Source organism: Mastigoproctus giganteus, chromosome 3 (assembly GCF_048544385.1).
Source record: "Mastigoproctus giganteus isolate SK-2022 chromosome 3, ASM4854438v1, whole genome shotgun sequence".
Classification (NCBI taxonomy): Eukaryota; Metazoa; Arthropoda; class Arachnida; order Uropygi; family Thelyphonidae; genus Mastigoproctus; species Mastigoproctus giganteus.
In genome coordinates, this window is record NC_143577.1 from 52,170,215 (window position 1) to 52,197,335 (window position 27,121).

Here is a 27,121-nt window from a genome sequence, read left to right on the forward strand (position 1 = left end):
TATGGTAAATACTATTACTTCCATCTCTTAGTTCACTTTTTTTAAAAAATTTCATTTCTGAAGATTCCAAGTTTTAATCACTTCCTTTAATTCTTACAAAGCTCTTAGATCAATAGGTTAAATGGGCTTAAAAAGTATGTTAAAAATTGTTCTCTCTCTTATTCTTCAAATGAATTTTTCCTACTCTTCTTACTTTATTTATTTACAATCTTCCATCTTCATTAAAGACTGATCTTAGGTACAAAAAATTAATAACATGTTCCAATTTTTGGTTATTTAGTCTACATTCCAAGTTTCCTTGTCTCTCCCAACTTTCATAAATTTTATGTTTGTGTAACTAATTTTCATTCCAAATTGTGTAAAACAATGGTGGGTAACTTTTTTTTGGGTGGGGGGAAGGGGAGAATGATAACTACATTTAAGAATTTGGTTACCACTTTTCTATAAAAAAGCTCTTTAAGGTGGGCCCACCTTAAAGTTTCCCACACCTTCCAGTAATCAACATCAAATACAATCCAATACTTTTGCTAATTATGTAAAGAATTTTATGTTTATAAAATAAATTTAAATACAGGTTAATAAACAAATGCACGTGCTCACAGAATTAATGTCATAAGCTTTCTAGCATAACTACCTGCTGTCTTGTAATAAACTAACACTAAAAGACAGTAAAATATGAATCATAGCTCGTATCTGTTTCTTTATTTCTGGATTTTTCAAATTAGTTGTATTATTTTTTACATAATATTTTCCACACAGTAAGGCATGCCATTGACAAGCACTACGCATGTCACAGCGGCATGGGTGCTGCAGGGTGGCCACCTCTTGTCTAAAGCCTTCTAATTTATTCAGAGATTCTTGACAATCTTGCAATTTACTATTTAATAGTACAATAACATCAGCATACAATAATGAACTAATTTACAATAATCACTAATGATCCAATAACAATCAACAATTTCCGCTCTTCTCTCTTAAATGGTCCACAAAAATTATAATAAGTGACAATAAGGTGCAGTCCTACCTCACTCCGAATTGAACTTTAAACCATTTTCTTATGTTTCCTTTAATCTTCACCACAGTTTTGATATCTTTATATAAATTTTTTTATTCCTTTTAAAATATCAGACTTGATGAGATCTTTTTTCCGAAATTTAGAAAAAAATTTCTTGGTACTTTGCCCGATGCTTTTTCGAGTTTAACAAATCATGTATATAAGTTTTTGTTATGTTCCCATGACTTTTCTATATGATATGAATTTGCATTAATGTAAATGTTGACATTTTGGTTTTTAGCTGAAAATCTCAGAACAAGTGGAAAAACCAAAACTAAAGTAATAAAAAACAAGAAAGGTGAAATAAAAAAAAAAAAGACATTTTCTTTATGGTTACAATTATAATACTTCTGACCTTCCTTTCTAATGATTGTATTGATTTCACCTAATGCAACATGAAATGAAATTCCTCCATAACTGTCACAATCAATTACATTTCCTTTTTCATATATTGATGCAATCAATACCTTGCCTCAACATGTAATTCATCCTTTGTAAAACAACTTCTAAATAATATGATGTAACCACCACGAACACCATCTTTACTCCAGGTTTCAGGTTTGCTTGTTTGGGGATTTATTAAGCGCATTGGCATCTGTAGCCATAGTGCGCCAAGTATTTCAGGACTAATTTTAACACATGCTGCCTGTTCATACTAGATATCCACCATACCTTTTCTACCTCAACAACAGAGATGATAGCCATCATTTAAAAATTACAGAGCAATAAAAAGTACTGAAGCCTATAACAGCTACAAACTGATCTGTAATAGTGTCACAGAAAAGGTTAGGCTGGCAAAGGCAGATTGAGAAATCGATGGCAAAGAGAGCAAACGGGGGGGGGGATAAGGAATTCTTCACATATATAAATGCAAAGAAGAGAAGGACAAACCAGATCTGACCCTTATGTAATGGACGTGGGATAGTATTAGATGCCCCAGCTGAAGTTGAAAATGAACTCAACAGTTACTTTGCATTAATATTTACAGAAGAAAAACCCTTTATGTCAATGAGAAATTATGGGAGTGAAGTTTAAAAAAATGTAATTAATGATGTTGAAATTTCACATGTTTATTTAATGAAAAAACTTTCAAGCCTACAGGCCAATAAGGGCGGTTCTAAGAGTGAAGTAGGAAATTACTGGCTGGTTAGTCTAACTGACCAGCCAGTAGTAGGGAAAATCATAGAGACTATGATCAAGGGTGGAATTCAGGATCACTTAGATAGAAATGGAATTCTGAAGGATACTCAGCATGGTTTTGTAAGGGGAAAATAGTGTTTAACTAATCTGGTTAGCTATCTTGACAGGGTCACTCAAGAGCTGGATTTTGGGAATAATTTCGACATTGTTTATTTGAATTTAAGAAAATAATTTGACTCAGTCCCACATGAGTGGATAGTTGGATGGCTTCAGGGCAGGAGGCAGAGGGTTGTGATAAATGTTATTCCTCAGATTGGGTTGATGTAAGAAGTGGGGTTCCCAAGTATCAGTATTAGGACCACTGTTGTTTTTGATTTTCACAAATGACATCGATGAAGGGATAGAGGGCATGATGTCTAAATTTGCAGAGGATGTAAAGATTGGAAGAGTAGTTAATGATCACTGCCAGCTAGAGCTTCTTCAGAATGACCTAGATAGACTTCAGGGATGGTCCGAAAAATGGCAGCTATGCTTTAATCCAGCAAAGTGTAAGGTATTGCACCTCAGGAACAGTAACCCCAAAATGACTTATACACTTGGCAAAGTTGAACTAAAGCCAGCAGTGGAAGAAAGGGACATGGGTATTAAGATACAGTCAGATATGAAGTTCTCCAAGCAGTGTAGACTGGTTGCAAGGAAGGCCTATGGTGTCCTATCCATGATTTATCGAACAATTGCTAGTATAGATAAGGACGTCATAATCCCATTATATAAGATTATTGTTAGACCATACTTGGAATACTGTGTTCAAGTACAGAGAGGCTGCACCTAAAGAAAGACATTGTGCTTCTTGAAAGGGTCCAAAAATGGGTAACTCAGTGAGATGGGCAAAAGGGCATCCATATGAGGAAATACTTCAAATATGTGGGTTACAGAGCTTGGAAACTAGGCACCTTAGAGGAGATTTGATTGAGGTGTTTAAGGCTCTAAGAAGCATAAGCAAAATGAACGAGGATGAAATTTTCACGGTTATAAATGATTCTAGAACAAGGGGCCATAATTTCAAGTTACGGGAGAGATGTTTAGACTGGACTGCAGGAAGTTTTATTTTAGCCAGAGAGTTATAAATTACTAGAATACGTTACCTACATGGGTGGTAGACGGTGACAGTTTGGGGAAATTTAAAGGTCAGCTGGATAATTACCTACAGGAGGAGGGAAATGCATAGGTTGTCCATTTCCTTTTCTCTTATTAATTGTTATTATTTTTTAAAATTTTCTTCTTATTTTATTTATTTTATTTTATTTTTTTTTTTTTTGGCTGATGCAGCATAAGCCATAGGCTTCCTTGCACCATGTGGCCATTGCTAATACTAATATTAATTTCCAACATTTCAATTATTTTCTCCACACAAGTTTTTTTTTTTTTTTTTTTCAAGTATCAACAAAATCGAAAATATGAACATTAATTGCAAAAAATGAATGTTAAACATTCATAAATACTGCATTTCAAACCACACGCGTAGCTATACAATACAGTGTACCCCACTTTACAATATTAATCCATTCCAGATCCATCATATCGTGAAAATATTGTAATGGAACCCAATAACACATTGTTTTTTGGTAATTCATTCCACAACTTTGGAAGTTGAAATTTTCGCTATATAACTCTCTAAAAGGTCATTTTTACAGTGTAAATTGTATTAGTTACCAATTCAAATCATTAAAATGTACTACACTTTCATCGTTATCATGTGTTCTGTTATAAAATCAATTTTTGTAAAATAATAAGAGAAGTTTACTTCAATATAATAACGTAGAACACGTCCATATGATACTCTCCAGAAATTGAAACGAAAAAAATCGAAAATCTTACATTACAACAAAATATAATTTAAAAAAAAAAATCAATTGAACACAATTAAAACTCAATCTAACACAATTAAAAATTAAATTAATTAAAAGAAATTTAACGAAAAAATTGCAAAACAATTTTCCTTCCTGAAGCTGACAAAGCTTTGACCGTATGTCATGATCACAGGAACAAAAATTACCGAATAGGGGTGAGCATTAAACTTAAATAGGGATTATTTGTCTTCGTGCATGCACGTAAAAGTCCACGAATCAGAGATTAGAAATTGCCGGCGAACATTAACAGAATTCTCATGTAATTTAATTTCGACAGTTTCTGCAATTAAGTCTGGTATAATTATGTTGGACACTAAGTAATTATACCAGACTATTAATTGCAGACATTGTCATGAAATTAAATTACATGAGAAATCTGTTTAATGTTCGCCAGCCATTTCTAATCTCCGATTTACGTGCATGCACAAAAAGCACTGTCAGCTTCAGGAAGGAAAATTGTTTTGCAATTTTTTTGTTAAATTTCTTTTAATTAATTTATTTAATTTTTAATTGTGTTCAATTGATTTTTAATTGTTTTTTACTGTAATGTAAGATTTTCTATTTTTTCATTTCAATTGCTGGAGAGTATCATACGGAAGTGTTCTATGTATTATATTGAGGTAAACTTCTCTTATCATTTTACAGATATTGATACTAATGTAGAACGTATTGAGCATTACAGCTCTGGTTCATACTATACAATATTAAGAATAAATTTTGAACGGCTTAGTGATATTTTTCTAAAGCACATTTCTCGAGGTCATGACCATAAAACAAAAACGATTTGCACTTTCCGGTTTATTGGGCTTTTCTGTTAGTGAAATAAATTATAAACGGGTAGTAAACTCGATGTTATTGCAATTGTGAAAATACCGATAGGTGGGATTGTGTGGTTTTTCAAGTTATTATGGTGAAATGTGTTTCACCTTTAGCGAAATCTTCAATCGTATAAAAAACAAAGAAATATTCAGAATCTTCTCTTAATTCTTTTTTTTTTTTTTTTTTTTTTTTTTTTTTTTTTTTTACGCTTCCGCACAAATCACGTTAGTTGCAATTTGTGCATTCCGTTAAAAAATGCTTATGCATGCTATTGAAATTTAAAAAGAAAAGAGGATTATCTTGGAAATAAATGCCTCTTGAAGCATTTCTGAAGACGACTTGTGCAACAAATCAACAAGTGCTGAGCCAATAATGAGTGATCAACGAGTGTGCATTTAGTCAATGATGGCGAAGAATAAACATTCTTTAACTTTTGTAAGTCATAAATAATTTCTCTATTATTATAATTTGCTTAATTTTTACAGGCTACGTTTTCATTTCTTTGGATAAATCAATCATTGTTTAAAGAAACTAATTAGCTAACTAATTTCATTATTGATAACGTAACCCCCATTTTTAATATTATGCCTATGAGAAATAAATTCCCGCTTTACAAGCGTGCACTAGGAACGAATTAACTTGTAAAGTAGGGAACTACCTGTACTTCACTGACCAATTCATCAAAGTGTATTTTTATTTTTTGTTATTTTGGTTTTTTTTAAGAGCATTAGCAACTAAGGCCATATTGCTCCGGGGATATGTGGTGGTCATTCCCTGATCTTTCCGCATCCTCCATATTTGGTGGGCACAGGCTCGAATCCCAATCTAATCAAGAAGCGTGTGCTACGCACTGCTGCTCCTGCCCACCTGGCTACGGAGGTGCCTCAAAGTATATTGTAACGTTTTTCACGTTATATAAGAATAGAGCAGTTTGACAAAATTGGTGTCATGGAAATCAAGAGGCTGAATGCATGCTATTCTGGCGTCATACTGATCTAGATCTGCTAATTCCACTTCTTTGCCATTTATGCTTCTAATGCTAATGATATCATTGTGATTAGCTGTTTCAGTTGTATATTTAGCACAGAGTACCCAGACCTTCCCCCCCCGATAGGCACAAATGGAGACTATGATGACCCTGGTGTAGTTGACACCCCCCCAACAACTCATGTGTATTGTTCTACACTACTAAGTGAAAAGGTTTCAGTCATAATTTATCCAATTTAGTTGGCTGAGATCAATCTATATTATCAGAGAATTTCTATGAACATTCTATGCATGCTAGGTAATAGTATTCACCATATAGTGCAAGGAAGCCACAGGCTTTTGCTGCATTGTAAAAAAAAAGTACATACGAAAATACAAATTATATGCTTCCCTCCCCACACAGGTAACTATCCACTTGATCTTTGAATTTATTCAAACTATAAGCTTCAAATACCTGTTAGGGCAACTTGTTACAACAATCAACAACTCGCTGGCAAAAAAGAAAACTTCCTACAATCTAATCTAAACCTCAACCTGTGTGATTTGAATTTACAGCCACTAATTCTGGTATTCTTTATAACAGTGAAAATTCCACCTTCATTCATTTTACTAATCTCTCTCAGAGCCTTATAAATTTCAATTGGGTCACCTCTGAGGTGCCTGGTTGCTAAGCTCTGCAACCCACATAATCAGAGTCTTTCCTCATATGGTCATCCTTTTGCAGATCTTACCATTTGAGTTGCCTATTTTGTTTTTGGACCCTTTCAAGAACTTCAATGTCTTTTTCAGATGACGTCTCCATAGTTGAATACAATATTCCAAATGTGCTCTTACAATTGCCTTATACAGTGCAATTATAACCTCGCTATCTCTACAGTTTCGCGCCTCCGTAACCAGGTAGGTAGGCAGGAGCAGCAGTGCGTAGCACACGCTTCTTGATTAGACCGGGGTTCGAGCCTGTGACCACCAAAATACAGAGGATGCGGAAAGGTCAGGGAATGACCACCGCATATCCCCGGAGCAATATGGCCTTAGTTGCTAATGCTCCTAAAAACCAAATAACAACAACAACAACCTCTACAGGATAATGTTCAACAAATCATCAACATTCTTTGTTCCCATTCTTTGCTTTCTCATATGCATCCTTGGCCTCCCTAACCTTATTTGTGGTACTATTTACAGATCAATTTCTACCTGTTATAGGCTTCAGTACTTTTGATTGCTCTAACTATCCCATACTACCTTTTTCTGCTCTTTTTGATCAGCCGGCTCCACAGTCATCCATTTTGGCATCCTCCTCCTGCAATATTTTCCCAATGGTATGTATGCGTTCATGGCTTCTGTGATTTTTGCTTTAAAAATATTCCATAATTCAAATGTATTCACCCTTCCTCCACAATCTGCTAAATTCATAGATGGCATATATATGCCTTATATATATATATGTTATAGATGCCTTAAACTGTCAAAGTCCCCTCTTCTGAACTTAAAACCAGTGTCTTTATCCTTAACTACTGCAACATCTTTCTTGATCTTCCAACTGACAATCGCACGATCACTTCTCGACAATGGTTCTTGTACTTTATGCCCTGTGGTGTCATCTGATCATTAGTAATGATGAGGTCAAGAATATTCTCACCCCTAGTACTTTCTCTAACTTGCTAGTACAAATGATAATCTAGTTTACTTAAAAAAATTTTCCCCAAGGTGAGTTTACCTCTCACTTATCCAATCAATCTGGGGCAGATTAAAGTTACTCATAATAAGACATCCATGCTTGCTTGCTTGCAAAATCCATCTGCATGTGGAGACTTATCATGCTCTTCACAATCTTCTGGTAGATTATTCTCACTCTCATTATACCTTTGCTTCCAACTAACGTGTACCACAAAGATCCTATGCTGACAGATGTAACTTCAGACTCAGCAAAAGCCCTTTTGCATTCAGGATGCTTTTGATAAGATGCATGACCAATCCAAATCTTTTATCTTCCCTAAATACATTATACACACTGTACTGGTACTCATCATCCTCAATTTCTGGGTGGCACCATGTTTCTGTTAGCCCTATTATATCAGCATTAGTTATCCTAACCAGGAGTTCAAATTCAGCCTTTTTATTGACAACACTCCTGACATTACTGTAGACACAGTTAAGCCTAAGTAATCTCCTTTTTTTACTATCCAGACACACTCCCTTAAAGTTATTTAGGTTTGTCTCCAAGCTTTATCTTCTCCCTCATTTGAAACGTTGCTACCCTCAGAACATCTTATCAACATTGGCTGATGTAGCAACAAACAAGAATTCTTGAGGTGAGTGCAAGTAATACTTTCACCCATATCATCAGATAAAAGCAGCTCTGAATTACTATTCTCTCCCTAACTAGCAGTTTCACTGACCCTTTAGGGTATCCTCAATGATATTTGGGACTAGGGCTCTCTTTAATATGCTTCACAGCTATGGTCTGGAACAAATTTGCAACTTTCCAACCAGAGAAAATGCCTACCTCGACCTAATATTTTCCTCTACTCATATAGATGTTCACACCGACAACCCCATATTTCACTCGGATCATTCACCAATTACTTTTGACATCACAGTGACTTCTCATAACTTCAAATGCAGCTCCCGTACTCCTCGATTCAATTTCAGAAAGGCTGACTGGCCTCTGCTCAACCTAGCTCTAAGAAACGTAGACAAGCAGCTCGCTGACGCTATGGATGACATCGATGTGCTCACCAACAACCTGATTAACTGTGTCCATTCAGTTATATCTGACATTGTTCCTCAATCCCATCTTACCGCACGCTCTACCTACCCGCACTGGTATAACAGTGAACTAATACGTAAAATTAAATCCAAAGAATTCTACAGAAACAAGTATAAGCAAACATGTGACAGTCAATACTATGAAATATTCAGCCAACTCCGCAAAGAAGTGAAAACTCTCATATTAAACTCCTACAACATGTATACAGAGTCAGTTCAGGATAGTCTGCTTACTCACAGAGATATCAAACCATTCTGGAATTTCATGAAGCATAAGAACATAACCAGTAGAAAGTTACAACTCCGTAACGCAGATGGAATTCTCTTATCTGACGAATTCAGTATTGCTCAAGAGTTTGCCAAACACTTTTCCACAATTCAAACAAATGATACATTGAGATCTGCCTCATTTCCTGACTTCACACCTGTTAAAGATGATATCCTCATTAATCTCTTTATCACTGATGAAGATTTAAATTCGGCATTAAAAAGCACGAGAAATGACTATACTAGAGGCCCAGATGACATTCCAGGCTTATTTTGGAAAAGGACTGTCACTACATTGAAACCCCTCATACTGCGGATCTTCAACCTGTCTCTCAGGCTGGGGAAGTATCCTAAGCACTTTAAGCAGGTCAATATAGTTCCTATTTTCAAAAAAGGTGATAAAAATGACGTATGCGATTACAGACCCGTAACCTTGCAAAACAGCCTGGCTAAACTCTTCGACACAGCAGTGCACAAACATCTCTTCGAATTCTTCAAGCCTTTTATCGATCAGAATCAACATGGTTTCTGCAGTGGCAAGTCAGTAGTCACAAATTTACTTCCTTTCTGGCAATACACCTCTGAAGCTCTTGATAACCACCTACAAGTTGATGCGGTCTACACAGATATATCCAAAGCATTTGATAAAGTCCCGCACGAACAACTTCTGGAAAAACTTAAGCTATATGGTATCCGTGACCCTTTGCTCTCATGGCTACGCAGCTATATTACGCATCGTTCCTTGAGCGTTATCATCGATCAAGTGAACTCAGACTGTTTTATACCACTAAGCGGAGTACCACAAGGCTCTCCCTTAGGTCCTCTTCTCTTCATTGTTTTCGTAAATGATCTTCCTTCTTTCATGTACACCTCCAATGTTCAAGTTGCTCTCTATGCAGATGATCTTAAGATCTACTCAGCAGTGAAGGAGACTACCGATTCTCAACAACTTCAATGTGCTCTCAATAAATTCTCTCTGTGGCTATCTCTGAATGGCTTGTCTGCTAACCCCTCGAAGTGCAAAGTTATCTCTTTCTCATCTTGCAGATCTCCACAACTAATGAATACGGAGTATAGTATTAACTCTGTGATCATCGAAAGGTGTGACCAAGTTAACGACTTAGGGATTCTCTTTTCCACAGTGCTAAATTCGATGCCCATGTCCTTAAAATCACCAGCAAAGCATTCAAAACACTGGGATTCATCAAACGGAACACATACAAGTTCAAAAACTACAGATATGCGGTTATCCTTTATAAAACTATTGTTCTGCCAATCCTTGAATTCAGTTCACCCATCTGGAATCCTCACACAAAGACTTTAACTAACAAAATTGAAGCAGTCCAAAAAAACTTTGTCCGTTACCTCACGTACCGCAATCCTCTATTCTATCACTCAGTGTATTATGAATCGCTGTGTGATTACTTTCATCTGAGGCCTCTGTGCACTAGAAGAGTTACTGCTGACATCGCCCTTCTAGCCAAAGTAATCACTGGAATTTACGAAGCATCTGATATCCTGAGTAAAATAAACTTCAATGCTCCTTGTAGACAAGTCAGGAACCATACACCGTTTCGCCTTGACTCTGCCAACACGGACTTTATGAAGTTCAGTCCACTGAACAGAATCAGCAAATCAGCAAACGACTCTCGCATTGACTTCTTTGACAACTCCCAATCACTGATGAACTCCATCCACAAGTTTGCCTCTTCACTTAAACTGCAAAGTGACTAGCTCACATCTAATTATTGTAGTTTATTATTATTTGTTATATTATTTTTCTGTTCTCTAACGGATTAATTATTACTTGTTTTACCGGTAACTTAACTTAATACAATCCTCTTTTGTACATATGCTTTTATTGTTTGAATCTATATCAATGTTTATCGTCCTGTAGGATTTCACATTATTGTTATTATGTTTATTGATCTGATCTCAGATACACTGTTAATGGTTACCTGTTGTGTATCTTGTTATTAATAAAATAAAAATAAAAATAAAAAATATTGGCAAAAATCCTTTCACCACCTTTGTTCAAATGAATACGATCTCTACAAAATAGGTATGGAAAGATAATCAATGTTCAAAATATATTTAGTACTTACTCGCACATTTCTGATGTCCTGCAAGATTTTTTACTTGTTGAATTAACTCTACTATCTATTACACCTTCTGATTTTCTTTTAAGCTAAAGAAAAAAAAAATTAACCTAGTAAATATAAAATATACTCAATCAATTTAAAATTCACTACTGAACATACTTCATATTTAGTAATGCATACTTCTCAGACATTTTAAAATTACAATTGAACTGTAATTAATCAACTTTTTTTTTTTTTTTTACATCCACAATCACACAGCAAATGGAATAAGCATAATTCTCTCACAGGTTTCTAAAAACAAATTGATAGCCAAACTGATAAAATTTAAAATTAAGAGTTATATATACAGCGTCTATAAAAACATTAGTTAACTGTTTATGGAGAACAATTAGCTATTATTTAAATCAAAGAACAAAAATTTTAATAAACAACTCAGCAATACTGATTTCTTCTTTAAAGTTCATATCAAATAGATGATATTAATCCTTTTGGCAGTACACATGTACATCTATATTTTTGTATGTGGTGCAAAAGAGTACTTAAGTAGATAAGTTTTTCAAGTTCATTTCAATTATGTTTCAAATAACATGTCCATCAATGTATAAATTGTTTTGATTTACCCGTTTACTTGCTGTCATATCTTATCTATGTTTTTTCTAGCAGTAGACACAGTTTTAATAGGTGGTGGCACAAATAGCTTTGAAAATCAGAGGAGGAGGAGATTGCAACTCTCCGTCTTAATTATGTAACTTGGTAAGTACAGTGAAACTTTTCTGAAGCAGACATCACTAGGTTAGGAAAAAGTTCCACTATAATAAGGTGTCTGTTTTGCAAAGGTCATTGTGTAGCCAGTTTCAGTAATTTTTAAAAGTAAAATTCACTGTAACTGTATATTTATGCCTCCTTTTTAAAATTTCTGCATACAGCTCTGCTGCAAATGGTAAGAAATTTAATTTCTTAGAAAATTAGCATGCAATAAATGTAATCCCTAGGAAAATTTTGACCAGTATTCCAAAGGAAAATCTGTATTCACAAACAAACTTTGTAGGTAGCTACTCAAACAACTGCCATTTCTCACTGCTGAGTGACAGTCATAAATTACAGTATGGGAAAACTGTCATCATCCTTCAATCCAAAAACTTGACACACCACTGTAGTTGAAGCAGTTATGAAAGTAATATCAAGTATCAAGTGGTTTTATTGAATATACAGGGTGTTCACAAACCTTTACAAAACTGAAATGTTACTGCGTAAGTAGAGTACATGATACAAATCTGAAACCACTTAAAAGTGACAGAGGATATCTTCAAATTTTTATTCACCAATTGGAAAATATGCATGCTGCAGTAGATGGCAGTATAATTATAAACATGTAATCATGCAGAAATTTAACAAAAAATATCCATCCTCTTGGTTTTGTTGTCAGCAATGGCTTCTGTATGAGCTGTATCTCGTATGTTTCCATCTGTTGACATTGATGTGTTAGGCTCATGATTCATGTGATGTGGATTTTCCCAGGGCTTTGCTTAAAGTTTTCTCAAAACAAATCCACCACTCTCACTGACTCAGATAAGATTACTGCACAAACAGTCATTCTTTACAAATTTTCCATATAATTGCAGAACCGTAGGTCTATTCGGTGACTCCTTTATAAACTGTGTTTCAAATTGCATATAACAGCAGTGGTAGCCTGTAGCTCATTGAATCAAAATAAGTACTGCACCTTCTCAGGGTTTGTAAATTCCACCATGACTGCAGTTTTGTGGTCATGCTTTCATCTACTGTGGAGCACACTTTTCTGTTTGTGAATAAAAACTTGAAGTTATCCTCTATCACCTGGAAGAAGTTTCAGATTTCTATTATGTACCCTATTCACACAATATTCTAATTCTGTAAAGGAGCTTTGTTGATATCCTGTATTACTTGTGAATGAAGAAAATCCTCATGGGTCAAAATTATCCACACAGATTGTTAGTAGAGTTTTTTTGTAATATTATATGCCACAAACTGAATCCTGTATAGACTTGCTAAAGTGATCTCTCTCTCTCTCTCTCTCTCTCTCTCTCTCTCTCTCTTTAAATTCTAAGAACAGCATTTCTCAGCTTGGCAATTTTATTGCCTTGTTAAGTGATATGCAATATAGCCAGGCCTCGCATAAAGTGAGTTCGATTAACGCGTTTCTCAGTTACCGCTATTTAAAAAAATTATAGCACTTTTCACTTTACACAATGCAAATTTTCAGTTACTGCGATCTTTTTTTATATATATGTGTGTGTGATAGTTGAAAAAGATTTGAATTGCACGTTAAGCTTACCGCACATCGGACGGGCAATAAACAAACGTTTGCCTGCTGCCCGCCTCAGTGTGTTCCATCAACCATCGGAAGAAGACGTGTTACTTGTTCGTCTCCCGCTAACAAAGTCAATGCAGACTTGCATTTAAAAATCCGAAAGAAAATTTTACAGATTTTTTTTTTTTAAAACTGCAATTTGATTTTTGATAATAATTTCACTCTAATATTGGGGCAATAAAGTTAAATAAAAACATTAATATTTAAAAGTGTTTTATGTAAAAAGTTTACATTTTTACAAAACTAAAATTCCATGGAAAAAACTTCCACAGAACTGCCCATAGTAGAAATATTGCTGCTGAAAGAATTAAAATAACTTCTGCTTTAAACTCTGTTCCACTGCAATTTAACAAATAAGAAGTGTAAATAAACCTAAAAGCAAACAAACAAGCACTTTTTTTTTTCAACTAACTCCAAATTGAGCTTAATTGGATAAAACAGTGTACAGCAGCATATGATCAGCAGTTGATCAATAGTGTATACATAACAATTTCACAATAGCAATTAACAGAATATCAACAAATGGTGTCATTTCGATCATAATTATTATTAAACATTCTGAAATAAATTAACTACTCACATGCACTGTTATCCACTTATCATAAAAAATGAATTCACCCTGATACAAGCAATTCAAGTTAATTACTACTATCAATCTTAATTTTTGTACCTTTTCAATATCTGCTATTGACTAGAACTTTCAATACCATTCTACGACCATTTATATTATTCTCGAATAATAAGTTGGATATACTTCAATTGCATATGATAAAACCTCTGATGGAAGAATGAACAGAATCATTATAATAATTTATTCTTTTGCCAAAGCTTTATATTAGCTGAACCAGATTAACAATGAGTTTGTGGTACACCAGAGCAAACCAGGTGGCTGCATAGCAACAAGAAAATTTAGATACATTCTTTTAAGCTTAACTTTCAAACTAAAATAACATTTATATATAATTCAAAGTGCTTTCTGAATTACATTTGCTCCATTTACAATTCCATGTTACACTTTTTTGAAAAACCAGAAAAAATATAAACCAGTGAATTGTTCAGATTTAAAAACAAACTTTACAGATTTCATGTTCTCTCCCTTTGAAATCCAAAACCAGATTCTCAGATTAGAGAAAGCAAGCTGGATCAGTGAACCCATGAAATTTCAGCCAAGGTTTAATTTGATACAGATTTCCAATGCTTTAGTGGTCACAGAGAAGTCAAACTTTTAGTCTTTGTAGCTTAGAGGTTTCCATAAAAGATGACATATATTTCTAAAGCAAGTTGCTAAACATGAAATAAAACTATTATATAATTATGATAATGATATAAGATGGGAGAAAAAAAAAAACAAGAAGCCAAACTTTATAGTACCATACTAACATACTTTTTTAAGACTATGTTTGATATAACTGTAATTATCTCATTTAAATGCTTATTTTCATTCCCTTCACTTAAAATGAACAAGTAAATACTTACCACTATTCCACCAACAGTAACAAATGCAACTTCCATCATGTTTGCTCCATTATCTCCTCCCTCAGACTCAACTGGTGCAACAGTGCATTCTTGTAAACTATCGTCCATATTATCTCCTTCCTCCTCCTCCTCCTCTCTGAGGTCACAGGAGGACTCTCTTTCATGGTTTTCTGACAGGGATAATCCCTCCAGCAGTGTCTTCCTACCCTCACGCCACAATCCTAACAAGGAATGGTTTGTGAACATAAACCTGCCACTGCACCTAAAAGTAATTTTTAAAAATGCAAAGAACAGTTTGAATACACATGCTGTGTAAATCATTTTGCACTCCTTCCATAAAAAGGTAATCACAAAAGTAATTAATATTCAAATTTATTATTTACAATTTTATGGTATCTACTTGAATCAGTAATTTCAACAACATAAGTCAGGTTTCTCAAATTTTACATGAATCAATAAAAATTGAATAGATCCAGATAGAATAAAGATATTGGAAAACTAATTACATTACTTTGCAGAAGATAATTTACCAATTACTTTTACTTTACTTTGACAAAAATTTTGCTTAAAAGTTTTTGCAATAACTGATTTTTATTTGCTCCCTTATGTTTTTGCTTGAAATACAATACCAGAATCTAAAAAATGCCTTGAAATTTATATTATTTATAAAAAAAATTATATTATTTCAAATAATTAAATACTGTAAATCCATTCTACCACCATGCACAACTATTGAATTTTTTTACATAATTTCTTTATCCTTTTGTGTATCATTAATTCACATTAATTCGCATGTAAAATATACACAAGTATATTTTACATGCTTGCCTAATGTTGGGCTTTTTATTTTAATAAAATAAAAGAGTTGTTCAGGCATCAGTTTTTTGCCTACAAATTTTCTATTATGTTCTTCTTTTCACTAATTCACTGTAAGATTCTGAGTTGCAAGCATTATTCTATTATTTACTACTTAAGTATTACAAAAACACAGGAGCAGTGCAGAATCTGATAGTAACACTTGTTGCTTCCCCAAAAACCTCCGATTAAATCGCTTTTGAAAACCACATGAAAAAAGAGAGCTAACAGAACCTCCAGAAGACTGCATTTTCAATAGCCATCTAACAAGGGGAGGTTACGACGTGGTTCTCAGGGGTTTCAATAATACTGTTTGTGTGGATAAGCCTTGGTATGGACCTTTATTGAGCAAAGGGTGAAAGCGTGCTTCTCAAACGTTTTCAAGAAAATCAAAGTTAAAAAAATCCCGAGAAACTTATGAGTAAGTCTTGCAGAATGTTTCACCAAAGGCCACTTGGCACGACGGCAGCGTGCCCGACTCGTATTTGCGAGATTGCTGGTTCGAGTCTTGATGAGTGAACTTTTTTTTCAAATCAGAATGCAATTTTTACATAAAATAATTGTAAATCATATGGGTTTATACATTTTGTCTATTTATTTTCTATCAAAAATGTGCATTTTCCCTTTTTTACCCTCTGCCTTGAAAATTCATTTTCGGAATTGCTATTAAAAATAAATTTATTTAAAGATTTTTTACATTTGGGTATGTAAGAACATTATGAATAATTTGACTTTTTAAGCAATTAAATAAATTCAAAAAATGAAAAAAAATATATATATAAAAAATTAATTTATACAATATATCATTGAAAAACTTCCCGAAATCAGTTTCTTTCAAGTGGTTTGGAGCAGTTTAAAATAACGTATTATACGTCCCCTTATAACATTTCTGTAACTTATACCCTCGAAGCAGATATCACAGGCAGGCGACAACAAAGAATAAAGGATGAGAAGGGAAGGAAAAGTTCCATTATACAGTGACAAAGAAGGTTTGGCTCATTTGGTTGCTAGCTACCGAAGCAGAAGGTGGACAATCGTGTACTGCTTGAACAGTGGATGTTTTTAATATGGAATCTATAACTGGTCCTTCACTGATGCTGGAAAGTGAATGTGATGATGATTCGATTCACAGTAAAGAGTCAAACGTAATTACGTTTGAAAGATGCGATTGTGTATTACAAACAACTGCTTGTGGAAGATGACCTGGTGACATTGGAATCATCTCCGACAATTTCTGAAGAAGCTATGCAAATTGGTGAAGAAATATATCACTCTACTGTCGAAATGTTAGGCCAATAGAAATTTATAATTACAGAAGAACTTATTCTTATACAAGAAATTGACGAAGAATGTCTTTTTCAAGAGCTTGAGGACAATGATTCTGATGAGTATGTATCACAAGAAAAGAAGATGAAACAAATGGAATACATTCCCCTGGATTTTAAAGTAAAGGTGGTGAACATTGCTAAAGAACATCCTAAGTGGATGTTTACAAAATCTTCAGAAAAAAACAGATGCTCACACTTAAAAAATATCAGGCATTTGAAGAGGTGGGAAAAACATTAAAAGTGGAGGAACTGCCATTTATAAGAACGCCATCATTGACTCCTGGACATACGATCGCTCTGTGGAAGCCAGAGAAAATTATCAACAAGTAACGACTAGGAATTTGCAACAATGGGCTTTGAGTGCTGCAAGTCAGTTCGACAATTTTAACTTCGAAGCATCTGACTCATGGGTTAAAAAATTTTAAAAACAGCATAAATTCCAACAATGAAAAATACGTCACAGAAAAAGAAACCATCACGATAGAGGAAACTTTGGCTGCAGCAGAAATCTTTCGCAAAGAGACGTGGGCACTAATCCCAAATTTTTACAAGGAATTCATCATCAACACAGACCAAACAGGTAAATTAAAATTTCTTTACAAATTACATAAAATAAAATGTACGTATATTTTCTAATTGTTAATATATTTACAATTTTATATAATCTATATTTTTTAATTTTTCAGGATGTCAATATCAATCCACATACAACAGAACTCTTTCTATGCAAGGATCGAAAATAGTTTTCATGAAAAGGCAAAGTGTCAATAAAGTAACTCATTCCTAAACTGCACAATATGCGATCATGACTTCCGGAAAATTGCTACCGCTCATTTTTGTGTGCCTGCAAGAATCTACAGGTGTTTTCGGGCCCTGAGTAAAACGATCTGTTGATGAATTTTCAAAAACATATACAAACATTGGTGTAACATCTTCGAAGTCAGGGAAACTGACCACACAGCTTTATACGAAATTTTTACATAGGAAAAGAGAAATTTCTTCTGTTAATAGATTCTTGGGGCAGTCAAACCAATCCAGCTCTGTACGACAAGATCTTTCAGGATGATGAAAGTGTAGGAATGTGCACTATAAAGGTTATTCCTCCCAGGTGTACACCTTTATGCCAACCTTGCAACGTATTTTTTCTAGACATGTAAAAAACTTTATCAAGCACATTCAAAATTGTTCATTTCTGATTGAACTACAGCACTAAATATCGTCCTGAGATTGCATAAAAATTCATTCAATCATCCACCATCAACTGTCTGCCCCACAATTTTCGCAAAAATGCTGTGTTATGCGTGGCTCGCTTTAAAACTTACAGATGAAAAGGAAATTTTTATGAATGTTAACGAAGTATGTTTTGCTCTTGATGTTCTAAAAAAACATCAAAAAAAAAAACATCATAAAAAAAAAATTGAGTGTAAAAAAGCAGCTTTTGTACAATGCGCAAGATATCGTGTGACTTATTGTTTTCATTGCTTCTATGACAAATATCATCCTGCCTCACGTACTGGTCCATCTGCTTCCAACAATTAATAAAACATTTTTTTTTATTTGTGTTTTTTATGTCAATCACCTATTCAAATTTCTTAATTTTTAGAAAAAAAAAAATCTTTAATTAAATTTATTTTTAATAGACAGCAATTCCGAAAATAAATTTTCAAGGCAGAGGGTAAAAAAGGGAAAATGCACATTTTTAATAGAAAATAATTAGACAAAATGTATAAACCCATGTGATCTACAATTATTTTACGTAAAAATTGCATTCCAATTTGGAAAAAAAAGTTGACTCATCGAGACTCGAACCAGCGATCTCGCAAATATGAGTCAGGCATGCTTGCCGCCGTGCCACGCAGTCTTCGGTGAAACATTCTACAAAACTTACTCATAAGTCACTCCGGATTTTTTAACTTCAATTTTCTCGAAAACGTTTGAGAAGCACACTTTCTCCCTTTGCTCAATAAAGGTTCATACAGGCTCAAAGGTTCATAAAGGCTTATCCACACAAACAGTATTATTGAAATCCCTGAGTACCACGTTGTAACCTCCCCTTGTAAGTCAATTATTCATGTTTTTGCAGCAACTCTAGGATTAAATGATCTGCTTTATACACTATACTTGATGGAATTAATCTGAATTTTACGGCGCTTTTCTAATAACCAATCAAAAATATCAAAAATTTCAATACCTGATTTTCATAAAATGCATTATGTTTTTGAAATAAGCGATTCACTTGTAATTTTTTTTTTTCTGAAAATCAATTAGTCAATAAACAACGATCCAAATGCTTAATATTAATCAATAAGTGTATTCAAACCTACAAAGGTCATTCAAATGAAAACCACAAAGCCAGCCTAAAATGCATATTATGCAGAAAATGACAATTTTGAGTCATATTACTGATCAAAGTATTGGCGACAATGAGCACCCATAAGACACCATCTGCTGGTATTATTTATAAACAGTAAATTTTCAAGATAACAGTACCCAGGGTCAGTCTTTTTTGGTGTTAGCAGGTCCTAGGTGCTCACATCATTCAAAGGTGTCACTACATCATATCAAACATAATAAAATGTCATTACACTAAATAGCATTTTTTGTTTTTAATGAAATTTGCAAGCATTTCTATAAATTTGGTTCTGAAGTTATTTCCACAAAAAAACAACATTTATTCCAACACTAACTTGCTTACAATATGAACTTTGATGACATTATTAATAATTTTGCTAACACAAGAAGCCAAAGAAAGAATTTATCTTAAGAATTTGTGTTAAAAATTAGTTTATAGAATTTTTACGAACAGAATTATGGAATTACATTTTTTTGGATCCCTGTTTTTCTGCAAGGTCTAGGCACAGTGCCTAATGGAAAAAATAGCCCTGCCAGTACCATTGAAGTGATGTCCCAAGGTGAGGATATTACCTGTAATCCAATTTTTGAATGCAGAAGAGATAAAAACCTCCTGAAATTTATCACAGAATGTTGATTCAGTATGGGGAAGTGTGAATGAATAAATGACAAGTCTATAAGTTTAAGCACATTGCACTGTGACACTAGAAGTCATAGCAGCAGTGAAAGAATTCATACAAGGAAACTATTACCTTACTATTAAGAAGTTGCCACAGGATGCAAGATTAGCATTGGTTCAGTACATATTATCATTAATGAGTATTTCCATTTTGGAAAGGGTGTGCTCAATGGATTGGATAGGCACCTCCATAGCCAGGTGGGCAGGAGCAGCAGTGCATAGCACACGCTTCTTGATTAGACCGGGGTTCGAGCCTGTGACCACCAAATATGGAGGATGCGGAAAGGTCAGGGAATAACCACCGCATATCCCCGGAGCAATATGGCCTTAGTTGCTAATGCTCCTAAAAACCAAATAACAAACAAACAAATCAATGGATTCCTTGGCATTTGAGATCAAAACTAAATGAATAGTGACAATGTGTTCCATGCTTCTTGGATTTATAATTTTGAACCTCAGGAGAACACAGTTATTAACAAAGTCCACACCCAAGTAACAACCAGGCAAGTGTATTACTCAATGTATTTTGGGACCAAAAAGGAGTGATTCTGAAACATTATCTGGAAAGTAGAGAAACAGCAGCAAGTGACAAATACTGTTATATGCTATGAACCATTTAAAGCGAGAATTTCAAAAGAAAAGTCATTGTTTGTTGCCCTCAGGTGTGTACTCACAATATGGTAATGCCCATCCTCACACTACCCATTCTACAGTGATTCAGACAAGAGATGAAGCCTAAGGTATCAACCCCATCTTTCACATTCACCCCACTTAGCTCCATGTAATTATCATTTTTTTTTTTTTTTTGGCCACTAAAGAGTGCACCAACAGAACTTACACCTTGTCAAATGAAGAGATCAAAATGGCTGTGCACAATTGGCTTCAAAACCAACCACAAAAAGTCTCTCAAAGAAAAATGGATTAGTGTAGCATTGGAGGAAGTGCAACAAAGGTAATGGGGACTACACTGAACACTGACATGCATAGTTACTCAATAATGTACTTAACTACAATTGAAGAGGAAATATGTGAAAGCAATAAGAGGTTTATTAATAATACCCATTAAAAAACAATAACTCTGCTAGTCCCTCTCTGGTAGATAATACATATAGTGTGAAACACAACTTTTAACTTTTGCAGTTTATCTGAATTACCCTTGAGTAAAAGTTTTAAATAACTTCAAGTTATTACAGAGTGGTATATACTTTTCACTGAAAAACAGGTGGTGCGAACAAAAGTTTGTATTGCTTTATATAACAGTAATTTCATAACTCTGAGCATATTATCAACCTAGCATTGTACTTGGGAGGAAAAAAAACATAACAAAAGAGAAAAATAAGTAGTCAGTTCTGCTATAACACGATACATGTGTTCCTAAAAATCTCCGTGTTATGGCATTTTGCACATTAAAAACAACAGGGCTTATGGGAAAAATAGGGATAGGGGCATACCAGTCAAAAAAATCAGTGTGGTAAGTAAAACCCTAAAAAAAAGTAGAAACCCAATAAAATTGCTAACACAGGCTTAAACAACTTAAATTTCTAATAAATAAATTTGTAAATATAGCACTGTAATATATACATACTAATTGATATTTCTGTTCACTGATTTTTTTCTCCCCCATCATAAAATTTTTAAACAGTAAAAGAGATGAGCAATCAATAATGACGAACACGGCACGTACAAATTGCACAAGTGAGAATATGAATTAAAAAGTATGAAGCTTAAAAAATAGGAATGAAGAGAAGATTCTGAAAATTTATTTTTTTTTTTTTATATGATTGGAGATTTCATGGAAGGGGAAACACATTTTACCGTAATAAAGTAAAAATCACACAATCCCAGCTATCGGTATTATTGTAAATGCAATAAGATGGAGTTTACTACCCGTTTATAATAGATTGCACTAACAGAAAAGCCCAATAAACTGGGAACTGCAAATTGATTTTTTATTGTTTTATGGTAGTGACCTCCAGAAATGTACTCCTCCGCTCACGCTATCACGCAATTTCTGTTTGAACTGAAAAATGTGAGCCCTTGAAAACATGAGTCGGCCTACAATATCTTGTGAATACAGCAAATGACAGCAGTGCGACCAATACAACTACAGTAAATGGGAAAACAACTCTCACACATGTGACGTTTGGCATTTTTTAAGCTTCGTAAATTTGTATGTATTGCTGCACAGGTTGTTACATTCAGCTTGGTGCCGGGTTTTGCATTCACCTGGCGTTACTCAGACAGTATTGCACATGAGCCAATATGAAAATTGCATCATACTCGCACTGTTCCCTAATATATCAGTCGCATTGGAACAAATTCGCACTGCAAAAATGAGTGTTATAGCAGAACTGACTGTACAGCTACCCAGATGGCCATATAAATACCATATTTATCTTTTCTGATGAAGTTAATATTCTAATTATTGAAGTTTGAAAAGTGCACACCTTTTGAAATCTTGCACATTATGAATTAAATCGAGTTGTCAAGTGATGGAATACCTAGCTAACTGAGTAGTGGCTGCATCACAAATAATTTAATTCTATAATGGAGAACAGTACTGTTTATTTGCATACCTGTTTCAGCTAATATGAACCTTACAAAGTCATATTGTAAGAATTAATTAGTCCCATCTGGAAAAATAAAGGATGAGTCGTCCAAATCTAGCTCCAAGCTAGAGTCAATCACAAAGTATGACGAGCACCTTGTCCTTCACTGTTCTGGAAGGGACAAATCAATTCCCCAACCTGACATTGAAAGGTTCATCTTTAGTTGAAAAAGGTACAGTATAATAATGGGACAGTTTTTTTAAATTTATTTATAACAAGTAGTTCATAAGAAATATTTAATAATGTCTTTATTACTTTCTTGGTTCTACCATTCTTGCCATTATTATTATGGGTCAAAAACTTTGTTCAAGACCAAGTCTCTAATGAGACTATGGGTGGGCTTGGTTAAAAATATCCACTGCTTTGTGAAAAAGCAATTAAATTCCTCATCACATTTTTTAAACATACGAGCAAGAAAAGAATGTAGTTTCAACTCATGCCTTGGTAAAGGTCAAAATACCATAAGAAGCTTGATGCTGAGAAAAATTTAAAATTCTCTCTCTCTATTCTGTATAGCAGAACTTAACCACAGTGTTTTTCAAAACAAACTCAGATGTTTTATTATTTTTAGCCAAATGCTTGTCTTAAATTTTTAAATTGTTTCAAGAACTGCAGTTTAACATGACCAGGAACCCAATACTCTTCAACATAATTCAATCTTTTCAATTTACCAGGGGGAAAAATCTATATTACAAAATAACACCTGGATAGTTTTGGATTGGAAGAGGGTAACTAACTTAAGTAATGATGTGTCTGTAAACTGTGTTCTAGAAGTCAGTTTCTTTGCTCTACAAGGTGAGAAAATAAATTTCCCGAAGAATTAAAACCTGTAATGAACAAGCTATCTATATGTAATAATAACATATTACATGCCTTCAATACACATTTTTATCTAATTATTAGAATTTTATCAAAGTTAGATTTATATGGCTTTACATTTCAAATCTGTACATAAAAAAAATTACTATTTTAATTCGAGGTGAGCGGATGTGCTTAGACAGGGCTCCTCAGTTAAGTGGTTTACTTTTGGATAGTGCTTTTAAATATTTGATTTATTTAGATATTGTTGGATTATTTTGTTAAAGGTTTTCCTGTAACTGTTTGATTTTAATAATATTATAGATATAATTTTTTAAAGTTACTTTCATTGATATTTATTTAATTTTATAATGGTAGTTACGAGATCTGCTTTAAACACGTCACAGGGTATCGTGACTCACACGGAAATAGCAGATGGCGATTTACGGGTGAGTCATGATTTAATCCGTTGTGGAACCTGTGGTATGTTTTCCAGGGTCGACCTGGTGACTAATCCTACCTCACCTGGGGATTCTTTTCTTTGTGATCAATGTAAGGAGTGCACCGATCTTAAATCACAATTTGGTGCACTGATGGAACAATTTGAGTCCCTGAAAAAACGAGTGCTTGCCCTCGAAAATAATGCATCTGGGAGCTCGTCAGGGACTCAAAACTCCAGCAATCTACCAAGTGATGCACACCCGATTCAAGCCTCAAAACAGAAAAACCAAGTGCAAACTACTCTGGTTAAAAAGGACATTGTTTTATTAGGAGACTCCATTGTCAGGGAAACGGGGAATATTTTTTGTAATAAGGATAGGTGGAGCAGAACCAGGGTATGTCTGCCGGGAGCAACTATTGATGATGTCACCAACAGATTGTCAGATTTTAAAGGGGGTAAAGAAAATATTATTATTCATGTGGGGATAAATGATATTAAACGTACACGATCTGACGATTTGTTGAAAAAATACAGGACCATGCTGAGGAAATGTCGCGAGCTAGGCCATAATGTCTGTGTCTGCAATTCTGCCCAGACACGATAGGAGGGATTATATGTTAAGAGCCTTGTGGATTAACTCAAGACTTGAAGGAATCTGCAAGGTTTTAGGGGGTAAATTTCTATCAGCATGGCCCACACTTGTAGGTAGAAGGAATTTGTTTTGTAGAGAACGGGATACACTTAAACAAAGGTGGTGCAAAGTTTTTGCCAGTATTATTGAGGATACCTTAAAGGTTCAGGGAAACTGCTAGTTAGGGGGATGTGGGTAATACTGACATGCGTTTATCTGATAATATTGGTCAAAGTAACTCTTGCACATACCTTAAGAGTTCTTATCTGTTACCCCAACTGGACATATTATCTAGATATTCTGGGGGCAGAAACGTTTCACGTGAGCGGGTAGCTAATATCAGGGAAGACAGCCTAAAAAACTTCAAGGGTTGTGTTTTTTTTTTTTTTTTTTTTATGAAAACCCAAAACACGAAAGGTATCAAAACCTATAGTACTTAGTACCGTGCATGGGTTGAAGGAGAAGTATGGGGAGAGGGGGATGCCGGAAACTTTGCTCTAGAGACTAAACATGAGTTTCACCACTTCAAGCCTCCAATAAGGGTTGTTAAATAAACAAGAACAGTAAATCTTAATTGTTTATACAGTAACGTTAGAAGTGTCGTCAATAAAATGAGCGAATTCGAACTGCTGGTTAAAACAAGTAACGCGGACATAATAGGGCTTACAGAGAAGTGGTTCCACCCGGAAGTTGGGGATGATGAGTTTCAGTACGGCTTGTATAATGTATTTAGGAAGGATAAGTTAGGTAGAAGGGGTGGTGGGGTAATGCTTCTTATCAGAAGCAGCCTGAGTGCGACGATAGCTTTCCCGGATTCAGACATTTCACATGCTAGTATAGAGTCTGTATGGTGTGAGATAGTTGGAAACAAAGGTATAATGCGAGTAGGAATAATCTACAGACCAGGTGATTGTGAAGATTATAACAAAAGCCTCTACATGCAAATGGAATGGGCAAGTAAGCGTCAATGCCTTATTATGGGTGATTTCAATTTGCCTCTAATTGATTGGAGTAAATGGGAAGGAAACTCGACATGGGGAACAAAATTTTTAAATCAACTAGATGACTGTTATTTGTATCAACATGTCAGGGAAAGTACTAGAGAAAAGAATATCCTAGACCTCATCATCACACATGAATCAGATGACATAACAGGGCTGACAGTAGAGGAACCAGTAGCAGAAAGTGATCACGGAGTTCTACGGTGGATGATGACGAGAGAGGTAGCAGAAGTAAAAGGCAAAGGAATGGGTTTAATTTCAGAAAAGGAAATTACGATGCCTTAAGGTACTACATGGCCTCTATTAACTGGGTAGATATCGCGCAGAGAATGAATACAATTGAACTGTGGTACGCTTTTAAAACATTAATCACAGATGCCTTGAATGCGTATATACCATTAAAAAAATACTCCACGAGAAGGGTTCCAAGTTGGATGAATAGTGAAGTTGCCACATTACTTGAGCAAAAAAAGGTGGCATGGAAAGGTTACAGAGCAATAAAAAGTACTGAAGCTATAACAGCTACAAGGTGATGTGTAATAGAGCCACAGAAAAGGTTCGACAGGCAAAGGCAGTTTATGAGAAATCACTAGCAAACAGAGCAAAGAGGGGGGTTAAAGAATTCTTCACATATATAAATGCCAAGAAGAGCAGGACAAACCAGATCGGACTTTTACGTAAGGGAAAGGGGAAGTAATAAATACACCAGCTGCCATTGCAGATTAACTCAACAATTATTTTGCATCGATATTTACAAATGAAAAGCCTTTTGTGGCAATGGGAAATTATGGGAGCGAAGTTAAAAAATATGTAATTAATGATATTAAAATTTCGCAAGATTATTTAATGAAAAAACTTTCGAGCCTACAGACCAGTAAGGCTCCTGGAGTTGATGGAATATACCCTATAATCTTAAGAGAGGCGGCAAGCGAGTGCACTGAACCATTGAGGCTAATTATGCGAGCATCACTGGACTCTGGGGAGATTCCCTTGGATGCAAATGTATCTCTCCCATACATAAGGGTGGCTCTAAAAGTGAAGTTGGAAATTATCGACCTGTCAGTCTGACTTCAGTAGTAGGGAAAATCATGGAGGCAATTCAGGATCATTTGGATCGAATTGAAATTCTCAAGGATACTCAGCATGGTTTTGTAAAGGGAAAATCATGTTTAACAAATCTGGTTCGCTATTTCGAAAGGGTCACTCACGAGCCGGATTTAGGGAATAATTTCGACATTGTTTATTTAGATTTCAGCAAAGCTTTTGACTCAGTCCCACATGAGCGGTTGCTTTATAAGCTGGAACAGGTTGGAATCACTGGGAAAATCCTTAGATGGATAGAAGGATGGCTTCAGGGCAGGAGGCAGAGGGTTGTGATAAATGGCTATTCCTCAGATTGGGTTGATGTAAGAAGTGGGGTTCCCCAAGGATCAGTATTAGGACCACTGTTGTTTTTAATTTTCATAAACGACATTGATGAAGGGATAGAGGGCGTGATGTCTAAATTTGCAGATGATGTTAAAATTGGTAGAGTAGTTAATGATCACTGTCA

The 27,121-nt window shown here is 34.7% G+C and overlaps 1 protein-coding gene across 3 annotated transcripts in view; it reads right to left on the reverse strand.

Moving 5' to 3' along the window:
• LOC150087963 (F-box/WD repeat-containing protein 7-like) overlaps positions 1 to 27,121 on the reverse strand; it is a 186,888-nt gene that overhangs the window by 77,246 nt on the left and 82,521 nt on the right. For all 3 annotated transcript variants that reach the window (XM_090369291.1, XM_090369292.1, XM_090369290.1), the window contains exons 3-4: positions 14,875 to 15,136; positions 11,052 to 11,134 (exon numbers count right to left, since the gene is read on the reverse strand). In XM_090369291.1, coding sequence (XP_090225417.1) covers positions 11,052 to 11,134; positions 14,875 to 15,120 — 329 coding nt within the window. In that variant the 5' untranslated portion in view covers positions 15,121 to 15,136. The remainder of the gene's footprint in view (positions 1 to 11,051; positions 11,135 to 14,874; positions 15,137 to 27,121) is intronic.